Here is a 13683-nt window from a genome sequence, read left to right on the forward strand (position 1 = left end):
GTCGGAAACTAAGCGCATGAAGAAAGGTTCCATGGACGTACTTCGGTCGTAGTGCAGGGTCCCCAAGAAGGGGAACCAAGGCGGCGAGCGGGAGACTGAGACAAGTCATCACTTGGTATCGATCAGTGAGGGTCGTGATCATCTTCGTGGATCATGCGCGTCACGACTACAAAAAGAACTGTACATCATCGTTCAGAATCGAAGTTGTAGGACGGCCAGGCTTCGACTCGCACATCAGGCAACACTCGAATCTCATCAGCGACAAGGCATCACCATCATCATGAGGATTTCCGCCTTGTTCGTCTCGGCGCTGCAGCTCGTGGCGAGCGTCCAGGCTGCCAGCACCGCAGAGTGGAAGACGCGCAGTATCTACTTCGTCTTGACGGACCGTATTGCTCGCAGCAGCACTGACACGGGCGGCAATGCATGTGGTAACCTCGGAAACTACTGTGGCGGCACGTTCCGTGGATTGCAGTCGAAACTCGACTACATCCAGGGCATGGGTTTCGATGCCATATGGATCACTCCCGTCGTTGCCAGTGAGTAGTCCTCGTTCATCGGGGCACCCAGAGCCAATGCTGACAAGACCTCAGACACCCCTGGAGGCTATCACGGCTACTGGGCCCAGGACCTGTACTCGATCAACTCCAACCTCGGCACTGCCGATGATTTGAAGAGTCTCGTCAATGCCGCACACGCAAAGGTTTGAAGGTGTTCTTCCCGCAATGCTTCCTTTACTTACGGTTCTGCAGAACATGTTCGTTATGGTCGACGTGGTCGCCAACCACATGGGCCAGGGATCTATCAGCAACTTGCGCCCGGAGCCGCTGAACCAGGCCAGCTCATACCATTCAGACTGCCAGATCAACTATAACAACCAAAACAGCGTCGAGAACTGCCGCATCGCTGGTCTCCCGGACATCAACACCAGCAACCCCGCTCTCCGCACCCTGCTCCAGAACTGGATCGGCTGGCTCGTTGAGGAGTTTGGCTTTGACGGTATCCGCATCGATACGGTCAAGCATGTTGAGAAGGACTTCTGGCCGCCCTTCACCTGGGCTTCAGGCGTCTACTCGCTCGGCGAAGTCTTCGACGGCAACCCAGACTACCTCGCCGGCTACAACAATCTCATGAGCGGCCTGCTGAACTACGGCGTCTACTATCCGATGAACCGATTCTACCAGCAGAAGAGTGCATCGCCTCAGGAGCTCGTTGATATGCAGAACCGACTCAGCAACATCGTCAGCGACCCCACAGCCTGGGCTACCTTCCTCGACAACCACGACAACCCGCGCTGGCTCAACCAGAAGAACGACCAGACACTACTGCAGAATGCCCTCGCCTATGTCATCCTGGCGCGTGGCGTGCCCATCGTGTACTATGGTACTGAGCAGGGCTACGGCGGCGGCAATGACCCTGCGAACCGCGAGGACCTTTGGAGGAGTGGCTTCAACACGAACTCTAATCTCTACCAGGCCATTGCCAAGCTCAACCGTGCGAAGAAGAACGCTGGTGGTCTGGCCGGTAACGACCAGGTCAACCTGCAGGTCTGGACCAACGCATACGCGTGGAGCCGCGCCGGAGGCGATCTCGTTGTGCTGACGACGAACTATGGATCGAGCCGCAACAGCGAATACTGCTTCAACACGCAGAGGCCGAACACGACATGGAATGATGTTTTTGGATCTGGTACCTACACCTCGAATGGATCAGGCCAAGTCTGCGTCCAGATTAGGAACGGGCTGCCCGTGGTGTTGGCTATCAGGCGCTGATGAGCAGGACTGTGCTTGCCTTAATGTAAATAGTGGGCGGTAAATAGGGCAGAGATGCCACGATTGTGCCCGATCGGAAGAACATATGAATGAATGAGAATGCATGTCACGGAACGAGACCCTGACCTCCAAAAGTAGGAGGCTCGCGTGAACAAAAACGATGGACAATGCGCGAATCGAACGCGCGACCTTCAGCAGATAATATCTCACGATTTCTCGTTTTGATGCTAAGCAGACGTTATACCACTAAACCAATCGCCCTTGTTTGATGACAAATCAGTTCAGTTGCTCATTCATCTCGGCGGCATCGTAGTGGTGAGCTGGTTTGTTGTGGATCAAATTCTTCATTGAGGTTGGTCGGAGTGAGCCAAGTTTGTGGGTTGAATCATGGGGCATGGCGCAGCCGAAGTTTATTAGCGAAGGCTCTCTGGGCAGGAATACTGCCTGGGGCCGTTCCAAATCTCAGAATACCCTGCGATGTATGCGTTGTGCGTTTCCTGGGTAAAAGGATGAAGAGTGAAAAGGCATCGACAGTTGGGGTGTTGTTGGTAGGAAATAGTACAAGTTGGGCAGCTGATGAAGTGCTTGCTGCTAAGGAAATGAGACGTCCATGTCACTCCCTCGTACCGCATCTCAGAAACGGCTCGAGGAATGCGCATTGCGATGTGCGGCGAATGGGAGTCGAAATAGGTTAGGGAACAGAGAATGAGGGTGTAAGAAGCCTTGGGTATATGAGAGATAATATGGATAAGACTCGTCGCGAGAGATACGAGTTATATGTCGCGGTCAGCATGACCATTGGCTGCCCTACATGACGACTACTTCACGAGGTTGCGAACGCTTCGGCCGCGAACAAGAGAATTTCGTCGTTGAAGCGAGCCGGCTCTTCATAAAAAAGCCAGTGCCCAGAGTCAAAGACAGATGCCTTAGCCAAGTTGGGTCTCCTCGCGTTAGCCCGCCGGACCGTCTCCATCATACCCTCAAGCGGGAAGCACCCGGTGCGCTTTCCCATCATGACCAGCGTCGGCTTCGTGATAAGCTCAATGGCCTCACGGTGGTCATACCGCGTGTGATCTGCAAGCAGCCTCGCTAGCCAGACAGGGTCGCACTGTGCGCTGGTTTGGGTGAAGAAATCCATGTCTAATTTCCGCAGTTCGGGACTGATCTGATCCTCAAGGGCAGGAGCATGAAGATAGCCGAGGCAGCCTTCCGCAAGACCTCTGTGAGCGGCATCCGTGTCCTCGATCCAGGCCTTCTGGGCTTGCAGCATAGATGCTTCGTCGAAGCAGCCAAGGTGGGCTCTGGACTCATCCCACGCACCAAACGCCGACCTATCCTGCAGCGGGGCCTGGTCAACAAATACGTAACCAGCGAAGTCCTCAGGCCCGAAGAGCTCGACATAGGTCCAGAGCACGGCAGCGCCGATGGAGCACCCGACGGGCAAGAAGCGAACCCCAGGGGCGGCTTTTTTCAGATGAGCCAGAAGCTCTCGTAGATCAACGGCAAGACGGGCGACATGGTAGCCACCAGTGGTGCGACCTGAACGGCCGTGGCCTCGCATGTCGGGCGCGATGATCCAGTTGTTCTCGCAGAGAGAGGCGAAATTGCGAACGAAGTATTCACTTGAGCCGCTGAAGCCGTGCATCAAGACGATGGCGGCATCTTGATCTTGTGCTTCTAGGAGAGGCACGCTCGTCTGGAAGCTGAGGCGGCAGCCGTCATTGGCGGTAATAGTGTCGTATTCCATCGTCTAGTGGTTGTAGTTTTGTGGTCCCTCGACGGAGCTTTGGCGATTGACGTCGACGGACGCGAGGTTGTGTAAGGACGCAGACGCGTTCTTAGCGGCGTGATGCCGCGGGGTATTGTTCTGATACCTGCATTAAGCTGGTGCCACAGGTTGGATTCTCGCATATTGGTGAACTCATGGCCAGGAGATCATGAATCTCTGACGTCATTGATGAGAAGAGAGCCCAAATACCTGTGTGGAATGCCATCTCATCTACCTTATATATGATGTACTCGACACGCATTGAGGATGTTCCAAGAAAGGTCATGCCAAGGTTGTAGATCAATGCTTGGTTTGAACAAGCTCATGTCCACGACTTCCTAGCATGGTTCCTTGCCGATTAGAACAGCATCTGAAGACCTGCCGCCGTTGCTGATGAGTGCGGGGTTAATTGGGGGAGCTGGAAGGTGCTCTGGACATGGCAGTGACGTCCCGCCGACACAACCTGCGCACCCGCACCCTGGACTTCACTTCCTTCATAGATCACTGCTGCTGTTCATTCTGGTACCGATGGTTTATTTCAGTCAAACTTCCGAGGAAGAGCGCAGGGGGCCAAAGGGATTGACCGTCTCTTGAGGAAACGAATAAATGACGCGCGGCTTTCGGTATTCAAGGGAGAATGTCCAAGGTCGCAAAAGGGGGCTCTTCGATAAGCAGCTTTGGGTGACGGGAGGCAAGGGCACCAAGGCAGGGCCAACACCTATGGCTAGTTCGATGAACAGGGCAGCAATGATAGGGATGGCTAGTGGGTCGGTGCTGTAGTTATGGGGGGCTCCAGGTGGTATGCTCCCTGAGAATCATAGAGGGCAGGTGCATTTAGGCAGAAGTTTAGATGGCTTCTGTAAACGAGGTTCCTCGACTAAAGCCAATTTGAGCGGCGGATGGAACTCTGAAGTACCTCAGGTAGCTTTAGCCAGTCGCTCCCATTTTCTTCCAATACGTCTGAACTTGGTGCGGTTGACACAAATGGAAGGGAAAACCTCGAAGCCTTCTATTGTTGGGTCACAGCGTCAGCGCCTTGGCACATCTCGGTCAGAATCACTGCCATGCATCGCTTGCCGATGAGTTTCTTGATGGCGGCTTCGGCCGCCGCTTCAGTCCTCCGATTCTCTCCTTCCATCCTCCCCAGTCTTCCCCATGACCCTCTACCAGCGGTTCGCGTGCCAACAAAGGCCTACTGGGTGGAAAAGGCGGCCCTCGAAGGCCGCCAAGTGTGTCATATCAAGCCAGATCCTCATGGCGGTGACGATGCCCCTGCCATTCTCGAGGCGTTCAACCACAAATGCCGATACAAGAGCATCATTATCCTGCCAGGTCCTCTGTATCACATCAACACGCCGATGAACACTACCAGCCTGGAGGACGTTTTCATCGAGCAGTATGGACGTCTCCTATGGTCCAACGACGTCAACTACTGGCTCTCCGTATCGATGCCCATCAACTTTCAGAATCAGAGCACAGTCTGGAATTTCGGTGGTGACCGTGTTGTCTGGCAGGGTCATGGCTCCGGCACCATGGACGGCAACGGCCAGGTCTGGTATGACTGGGCGCGAGGCCGCGGCAACCTCGCGCACCGTCCGATGAACATCAACATCAAGGGACTTCGCGACTCGGTTCTCAAGGGCCTGCGCTTCGTGCAGTCCCAGATGTGGACAATGACAATCCAGCACTCCTCGCACGTGCTGCTCGAAGATATTTATGTCAACAGCACGTCGCGTTCTGAGTACAACACACTCAACACAGACGGCGCTGACACGATGTACTCGGATCACATCACGTTTCGGCGCTGGCGTGTTGCCAATGGCGATGACGCCATCGCCCTCAAGGCCAACTCGACCAATATCTCTGTGTACGACTCCGAGTTCTGGCACAGCACGGGCATCGCCGTGGGCTCCGTGGGCCAGTTCGTCGGCCAGCACGAGCACATTGAGAACTTTCACGTCCGCAACGTCACCATGCACAACGTCAGCCGGGCGTGTTACTTTAAGACGTGGACAGGGCGGCAGCTCGGGTACCCGCCCAACGGCGGCGGAGGCGGGACGGGCCATGCGCGAAACGTCGTGTTCGAGGACATCACGCTCGATGGGACGCGTGCGACGCCGCTGCACATCTGGCAGTGCGAGTCGTACAACGGACACGCCGGCCAGGAGTGCGACACTTCCCGCTTCAAGATCTCAGATGTCCTCTGGCGGCGGTTCAAGGGAACGACAGCCGCGGGAGTTGATAGAGCAGGGTGGTTCAGGTGCAGCGCCGGAGCGGGCGGCTGTAGCAACGTGACGATTGAAGATTGGGATGTTCGGACTGCGGGCAGAAACAGCCTTCTGAACAAGTGGTACTGCGAGAACGTCAGCGACAATGTTGGGTTTCGTTGTGAGGGTGGGGGAGAGAGAGGTCCCAGTGCGAGGGTGCCTGTTGAAGACAAGGAGTGGACCCAGGCGGAACTCTAGAGGCTGCGTCGTTGTTTGCTGGGCCTTCCATGATCGAGATAGACGAAGACCAGGCACGTGCGCTGTGCTGGGCAGCGTGGGCGCTTCGGTTTGCAGAGCATGATGACAAGTAATGTGATGAGGAGGTTTTACAAATACGTAGTTCGCCAGGCTGTGGAAGGAAGTCACGATCTCCCTTGACCAGAGCCCGACTGTGGTTTCTGTTGTCTTGGTGTTATGGGGCCGTGGCGGCCTAGGCGGAGTGGCATGATGCCCTTTGCCGCTTACTCACTGCCGTTTCGTACCTGGATCCAGGTACCTGCCCGACAGGTTAAATCGATTTATCGCTTCCGCAAACTCCCATGCCAGTCGTCGCCTCGTTCGCGAATGTCGGGCCATTGAGGCTCCCGGTCTTCAGACGAAGCATAACTTCAAACGCGCCGCGGGACCGAGAACCTAAAACCAAGAGCGAATCACCTCTAATGATCCCCCGCCGGTACCGCCTCAAAACAACAACCCGCCGGATCCGCGGAACTGCAGCTGAAATTGCGAACCCTCGTACGACGCACGCGCCCGTCCAATGGGCTCGGCCTGCGGTCAGGATTGCTCGGCCGTCAGCATAAGCCCGCAGCAAAGAGGCACGATGATCATGTCGGGATCAGCAGAGAAGCATCGTGCCGGCCGGTATCTTCGGTGATGAGAACGTAACCCTCCGACAAGCATGGATTTGGCGCCTTGGCGTCGATTATCCTCCTGACACGGACCCATCTGTCGTTGAAGTGTACATTACAACATGTTCGTCGGCGATCTTTGCACATCGATGAGAAGGAAGGCTCCGAACGGCTGGGATACGCGGGACGCCCGGTGCGCTACCGGGCACCATCACCTGATTGATGGGGGAGAATATGGGAAGCGGCTGGCTGTCTCAGTGGAAAGACAAGCAACGGTCGACTCAAGGAGGAAGGCGTCCACGTGTGGAACGGCAAGGGGCTGAGCTCTTCCAGCGCATCTAGTGGAGGGTTGTGCTCCGTGGCGATTGGCTTTCGGCAGTAGCCTTGGAGGGGCTGCGGTGTGGAGAAGGACCCATGGCCAACTGCCCTGGTCGCTGCCATTGCCTGTCGCGTGTCATGGTGTTTGCACTTTCGTGGTTTACTTTCCGGACTCTCTTCTAACAATCTGATGCCCAAAGAGAGGCGCCCCCTACGTACTCATGGGATCGAGGATCAGCAGGCGCGGTTCTCAGTAGCTACTTGCGCAAGAGGACTGTTCCACCGCGCCTTCCCGGCCTCTCGGCTCATTCCACGACGTTGCTTCCAGTACTAGATTAAGAGGGTGGGTGGATGAGCCCTCGCTGATCGCAGGCCATGCTTTCCTACGACTACGCCGCTCCATGATCACCAGCCTCACCTCATCACATCTTACCTAGGGCCGTCCCCTCACCTCAGCTGGGAGACTTCCAATGCAGATTCGCAACGCGGGCCAATGGTGGATGTGCAGTGAAGGTTCAGAGAGAGTGACCACCTGCACATGATGGTAACACAGCATCCACCATCAGATTGGGCCGACCAAGTTAAGTACAAGCCGAGCATCACTCGAATCAAGCTGCCAAGCTATTCGTAGGCTTTGCATCAAGCCCCCGGCCACCAGGCTGTGCCTGTGCTTTTCTGTTGGCCGAGGGCTCTGCCTCCCATCTTAATTCCTGGTCCCGATCCGTCTCCAGTGTTCCACTTCCTCTTCTTTGCCCTTTTCACTGCTATCTTATTTAACGTCTGGCCGCCCAGACACCGCCAAGCCTATCTCGCCGTTTGATTCCATGGCATTGTCTTGGTTGTTCGTTGCTTCTCGCCCTCCTTCCCGACGAAAGTTCCCTCTTCCGGGTCCTCTGGTCTCTTGTTTTGCTTGAAGAGCTATCCGGCACCGCTTGTCTTCTGTGTACCATTGGAGGCTGCGTCTCTTTCGCTCATTCTCTCTCCTGCCCCTGTCTTGCCTGGCAGCGGATGCCATTAGGCCTTTGGCGACAGGCGGCCATCGCATCGGTACCTGACTCCAGTCTGGACCTCGCACCACTCCACGCTTGGCCATGTCCTCCCCTACGAGCGGTATGAAGAACGCCGCCGAACCTGGCTGTCAGCATCCCCCACCCTCCTTCCTCTGCCAGGCCAAGCTAATAGTTGCCTGTCTAGTCATCGTCGCTGCTTTTACTGTTGGCGCTCTGATCAACCGACGTCGAGCCAGACGCGGCGATGAGGAGAAGCGGCTCATCTCTGCCGAGCAATCTCCACCTCTCGAACCCTCCAGTCCCGAATTGGATGATGCCGAATACCTCGAACAGCGATGTCACACACAAGATCTCAACCTCTTCTCCCGCTTCCTTCGCGCCTTTCCGTTTCTCGTCGAGATCTGGTACTGGAACTTGACGTATTGGTAAGGATCTGCCGAGACCCAAATACACATTATGCTATCCACTAACGCCTTACATCTAGGATCTACCAACTGATGCGTGCCTTTTCTGCGAGAATGATAGCGGGCAATAAGGGCGTCTTCATGCGTGCACAGTACCACGCCCTCTCTATTCTCTCCTTCGAGCAGACTCTCGGCATCGCCATTGAGCAACCGCTACAGGCATATATCCTCAAGAACCACCCCAACATCATGGCCCTCTTTGCTCGCATCTACTACTCCCACATATGTCTTGGTATCGTTTTCCTCATATATACTTACACCTACCTCACACCTTCTATCTTTCAGCGTATTCGCCGCACCATCGCGCTCAACAACTACATAGCATTCGTCATCTTGACGACCTGGCGCTGCATGCCTCCACGTCTGCTCCCAGAGGAGTACGGGTTCATTGACGTGCTTCATGGTGGTTCTCATGGCGGTTCTGCGTGGACTTCGAACCGCTTCCAACTTACCATCGCCGCCATGCCATCACTTCACTTTGGCACTTCCCTGTTTCTCGCCGTCACTCTGGTGCGATTCTCACCGCACAGGCCTCTACGTGTACTAGCCCCTTTCTGGCCCATGGCCATGCTCCTGACCATCGTCTCGACCGCCAATCACTTCCTCCTCGATGCCGCCGTCGGTGCCTGCGTGCCCCTCGTAGGCTGGCGCTACAACCGGGTCATGCTTCGGTTGAAACCCATACAGGACTGCGTGCTTCGTTTTTTGAATATCGAATACCCAGATGACCCCTATGGTCGTGAAATCGGTCAGCCGCAAAAGGGGACCTTGACACCAAGCCGCGGACCCGGTCGCTTCGTGGATTAGAGGGAATAGCCTGCGCTTTTGATTTTTCAGTTAGATAACGGGGTGTTTGAATTATATGTTACTTTGATCCCTGCCACGGTCTCTGACCGTTGGACGTCTCGTCCAAATGCTCCAATATTCTGTGCCTTGTTACCGCATCTTGCAGATGGCGATGGAGCTGTCTATCGGACACTGTCAATGCGACGGTCAGAAGGGATGTGTGGAAAACACTAGGTCAAGAGAGCAAGCGATGCGGATGGAGTTAGACGGTCCTTTGGTGCACTTGCCTCGACAAAGATCCCCAGAGGGCAGACATGGATCCGATTTTGCCACAGTGCCGAGGTGCCACGAACTCCCTCTTGCTGTCACTTGTGTGGCTACAAACTTTGCAATGGATTACGTCTTGGCTTTGCCATGGATGTCTGGTGATCGATCTCTTGGACCATATCAAGGCTCTTGGTGATGCTTTGTGGCCACCATTCAGGTCGCTGTGGATTGTAGAAAGTCGGCAGGTGCTTTACAGTACCGCACCTGCTCAGTCTTTACACTTGTTCGCTATTATTTGATGAGGACAAGAGGTGACCAAGAACTGAGGCTCAGAACATTGGCTGAGTAGTCACAAGCATCAGCCCGGGACCTGTGGCCACAAAACCATACCTTGCAATCGTCACTCACAATCATACCGAGCACTCCAGGGAGCTGATGCAGCATTAAGCCCAAATCCATTGAGACACGTTGTATTCCTTTCAAGGTGTTTGTCTACATCACGTTCTATTAGTGCGTCCGCCCAGGTCACCGCGCTCAGGGCCGCTTTTCTGGCTTGCAGGCAACGCATCGTCGCCGAGGCTCGCGCGCATGCCCGCGGCGGATGTTTCATTAAGTTCTACCGTAACTTCCATATAATCACGAGGAGAATTCTTTAAGCCCTTCTCAGACCACAGATTGCAAGTCTTTTTTTGACGCAGCACACGTCACTCACTTTGACTCTCTGAACTTGTCCACCATTCACCCGGCTTTCTGTGAGCACGTGAGAGATATCGGAATCATGGATTCTTATTCACTTTCTCGGGAGCCTGGGCACGGGCCCCTTGATCTTGAGGAAACAACCAAGAGAATCGACATTGGCATACGACCTCTCCCTGCTCCTACCAAGGTGGAAAATAGTGACGAGCAGCAACTGGCTGTGGCCTTCAGAATGCTTGAAAGTAGAGATTTCGCAGGTGGTAAGTATCTTCATGACTGATCTTTCTCTCTTTAGTATCATTACTGACGATTCCTTTCGCCAGCTGAGTCTGCAGCCGTGAAGGGAGTCAAGATGAGGGTTGGCAAGCACAAATTCCACCCCGAGCTCTACGCCCTTCTTGCCGAGATCAAGATGGCACAAGGACAGGTGGAGATGGCATACAAGTATGCTGAAAAAGCTCTGGAAGGCTGGCATGCAGCGCGCCATCCCGATAACATCACGACCCTTTCGTACCTTCGAAACTTGCTGGCTTCCCGCCACCTCACGAATCTTGACTTGGTGGCAGCTCGTCCCTACTTGGATGTCATTAGTCCCCAGACAGTCGCGGGTATGTCCAAGAACGATGTCACAGAGCACGATGTTTACAAACTGCTCCAACTTTGCCTCGAGCAAGAACCTTCCCGAAACGCTCTGAAAGACAAGATCAAGAGCCGCATTCCCCTTTGCAAACCTGCCTAGTAAGCACACTTTTGGGGTCAGGAGGTGGTTTGATGAATGTTATCGGACTGACCTTTCTCCAGCACCTGGCAGACTCCCTATGACCCCAATCACACTGAGCCAGCAAGACCCTTGGTTGACGCGAAACTCCTATCAGGCGACGGACCGTTTAACCTGTTCCTCGCCGGTCCAGGAGACGGGCGTCACTTCTTCGCAACTGTCATCGAGGCAGCCAAGCTAGCGTCTCAGAGAAAGATGGAGAACGTGGAGGCAGTGCCTCAACAACTTCACTTGACCATCTGTGATCACCACCCAGCAGCGATTGGCCGCCTTCTCGTGATGCTCCAGCTGATGGAGACAGAGAGCCGCAAATTTGACGAACAAGACCGCGAGGTCTATTCCGCCTCGCTGGCTTTTGTCTTCAGCTCTCCCATCATCCCGCACCGCGCAGCAGAGGCAGTTCGTGCTGCGGCCAGTCTCGTCAACTACGCTCTACACAATTGGAACAACCCCAAAGCTAATTTGTTCCACGACTACATTCAAATGTCCAAGTCAACTCGTGAGCAGGTTGCATCCTTCGTCACCAAATGGTGGGAGCCATGCGACCAAGGATATTCACTTCAGATTGTGAACGACACTATCCTCAAGTCGAACTATATGAACCAACTTCAGCAGAACGATCCGAGAAAGTGGCTTGCTATGTTTCCCAATGCCTCGCTCAGTACCCAGGCTGAGACCGAGATCTCCAACCATGTTGGTATCCTTGGCCTCCCAAAATGCTTCGTCCACCTCGACTCAGACGATGAGGAATCTGATGACGAGGACGATTGGCCGGCATTTGGTGGTGGAGACCCTCGCATCACAGACGAGCAGCTCTACAAGATGATTCAACAGTATCATGCACTGTGCAAGACCACCACTGGAAGCGCCAGCGCCCGGGATCAACAGAGGAAAGATCTCGTCGATCTCATGAGAACCCACATAACTCTTTCGTGGAAGGTCAACGCTACCATGCTCGCAGAAGACGTGGATAGATTCAAAGGTAACGGCCGGAGGCACAAAACTTTTGCTGTGCCCAAGTTTGCGGGCTGCTACGGTGTAGCCGTTCTCCTGTCCGTAATGGGACTTGTACCCAAGGTCGACCTTGAGAATCCAACAAATGCTCTGAATGCACTCCAGGTCTTCTTCCGGAGCTTTTGGGACTCTTTCAAACAGATCAGGGGCTCTCTCAAGCTGCACTTCGTACTCGGCGATGCCATCGACGTGTTGGATCAGCTACGTTTGGGCTTGCCCAAGGGCGAACATGAAAGCGACAACTCTGGTTTTCAAGGCATTGCAAGCCAGGCCCTTTGCAAATTTGACAGGGTTGATTTGTCTAGTGTAGCGTAAGTAAGACCTTGGAATTTCTGGTTGATAGAGCTGACCCAACGCAGCGATGCCTCTGGCGGCCTCATGGCCATTTTCCTGACGGTTCCGCATGTCTTAAAATCCAGCGATAATGGCTTCCAGATCACGTTTACCGCTTGGGAGGGTACTCTGGAATACCGCAGTCATGTCGACTACCTGAACGAGTTTCTCGGGCTTCAGAGGCGTGAGCTCATCCCCGCCACATATGGTCTGACTCTTGACGAGGTCACCCAGAAATTGGTGGACGAAGCCCCGCGTTCGGACCAAGCAAGGCCCTTGCACATGGGCATGCCAATGGGATGGAACAAAATCGAGCTGAAGACACCGCTCACGGTGGCATCCGGTAAACGAAACCTGATTGCCATGATGCTCGACCAGCATCTGCTCACCCTGTGTCTTTCGCCTCATCCACGCAGCACCTTGAACCGCGACAAACGCTGTCATCGAACCCACTCGCTCAATCTGTCGTCGTACTTTCGTCTCGTGGCCCAACTCAGCGATCGTGGATTGGACCCCCACCTGTTGTTTCAACAGGTTGCCCGAATCCTCACCCCAGACTTCGAAACGAAGGCTCGCTTCCCCACCGAGATTTGGTCGTTCAATGAACCTGATTACATGAGCGGCAAGCACATGGATCGCGAATTTACGTGCATCAACCTTCGTCCCTGGCACGCCGAGCTCAGCACCCTGGCCGTCATCTGGCAGCGCCTCCTCAACTTCAGCATCGTCACCAGCAAGCTCACCCTGCAAGACGTTAGCCGCTTTGAGCTGCTGCTTGATTCAGACAGAGACATTGAGATTCCGAACCCCGAAGCGCCAGAGTTTGTCATCGTCTTCGTCAAAGAACATGATCAGTACCTCTTCGACGGGTCGGGTCTCGCGATGGCACTGGCCCGCGGCGAATCGCCTGACGAATTTGAGTTTGCAGAATTTCTTCGAAACAACAGCCACGTCGTCACTACGTGGAAGTGGGACGGCGAAAAACAAGTAGCGTCGTTCTGGCTGCGCAGCGACGTTGTCGACGACATGTTGGAATCGTCGCATCTGTGGAACGCCTTCCTCTATCGCTCTGATGATTGGAACATGTGTGTGGACGGCCCGTTTGACATGGCATGCAACATCCTGAGGAAATGCGAGCCATGGCTTCAGGGTGAATGGAAAGAGCCTGGCGATAACGTGGGCGACTTCCTCCAGAGATGGGTTGACGACAGAGATGGCGATCTCGAGACCGAACAACCCGTGGATGAGGGCGAGTCCTCGAGCAGCAACATTGCTACGAAGTAGGATGACAGAATCGCCTTTGCAGCTGACGACAGTGCTTACCAAAAGAGCTCTGTCACCCTGGAGGGGTATTGTGTAACG

The 13683-nt window shown here is 54.6% G+C and overlaps 5 protein-coding genes and 1 non-coding gene across 6 annotated transcripts; 4 read left to right on the forward strand and 2 right to left on the reverse strand.

The window, feature by feature from the left end:
* Window positions 1-280: 280 nt before the first annotated feature.
* Window positions 281-1772, forward strand: D7B24_002547 (uncharacterized protein; the record flags this gene model as incomplete). The annotated part of the gene is made up of 3 exons (XM_028636752.1): window positions 281-539; window positions 594-703; window positions 753-1772. 3 exons carry the CDS (start codon window positions 281-283, stop codon window positions 1770-1772), a joined length of 1389 nt encoding a protein of 462 aa, XP_028491169.1.
* Window positions 1773-1933: 161 nt separating this feature from the next.
* Window positions 1934-2033, reverse strand: D7B24_002548. Its single transcript has one exon. It is a non-coding gene; the product is annotated as a tRNA-Ala (tRNA).
* Window positions 2034-2595: 562 nt separating this feature from the next.
* Window positions 2596-3519, reverse strand: D7B24_002549 (uncharacterized protein; the record flags this gene model as incomplete). Its single annotated transcript, XM_028636753.1, has 1 exon — window positions 2596-3519. The coding sequence occupies one exon, from the start codon at window positions 3517-3519 to the stop codon at window positions 2596-2598; it is 924 nt and encodes a 307-aa protein (XP_028491170.1).
* A 1085-nt stretch (window positions 3520-4604) lies between these two features.
* D7B24_002550 (uncharacterized protein) lies at window positions 4605-6005 on the forward strand (the record flags this gene model as incomplete). The annotated part of the gene is made up of 1 exon (XM_028636754.1): window positions 4605-6005. The coding sequence occupies one exon, from the start codon at window positions 4605-4607 to the stop codon at window positions 6003-6005; it is 1401 nt and encodes a 466-aa protein (XP_028491171.1).
* Window positions 6006-8064: 2059 nt separating this feature from the next.
* D7B24_002551 (uncharacterized protein) lies at window positions 8065-9254 on the forward strand (the record flags this gene model as incomplete). Its single annotated transcript, XM_028636755.1, has 3 exons — window positions 8065-8110; window positions 8168-8408; window positions 8468-9254. The coding sequence occupies 3 exons, from the start codon at window positions 8065-8067 to the stop codon at window positions 9252-9254; spliced, it is 1074 nt and encodes a 357-aa protein (XP_028491172.1).
* A 1024-nt stretch (window positions 9255-10278) lies between these two features.
* Window positions 10279-13605, forward strand: D7B24_002552 (uncharacterized protein; the record flags this gene model as incomplete). The annotated part of the gene is made up of 4 exons (XM_028636756.1): window positions 10279-10456; window positions 10520-10934; window positions 10998-12299; window positions 12348-13605. The coding sequence occupies 4 exons, from the start codon at window positions 10279-10281 to the stop codon at window positions 13603-13605; spliced, it is 3153 nt and encodes a 1050-aa protein (XP_028491173.1).
* Between the last annotated feature and the right edge of the window lie 78 nt (window positions 13606-13683).

Source organism: Verticillium nonalfalfae, assembly GCF_003724135.2.
Source record: "Verticillium nonalfalfae strain VnAa140/NRRL 66861 chromosome Unknown scaffold_162, whole genome shotgun sequence".
In the NCBI taxonomy this organism is placed as follows: domain Eukaryota; kingdom Fungi; phylum Ascomycota; class Sordariomycetes; order Glomerellales; family Plectosphaerellaceae; genus Verticillium; species Verticillium nonalfalfae.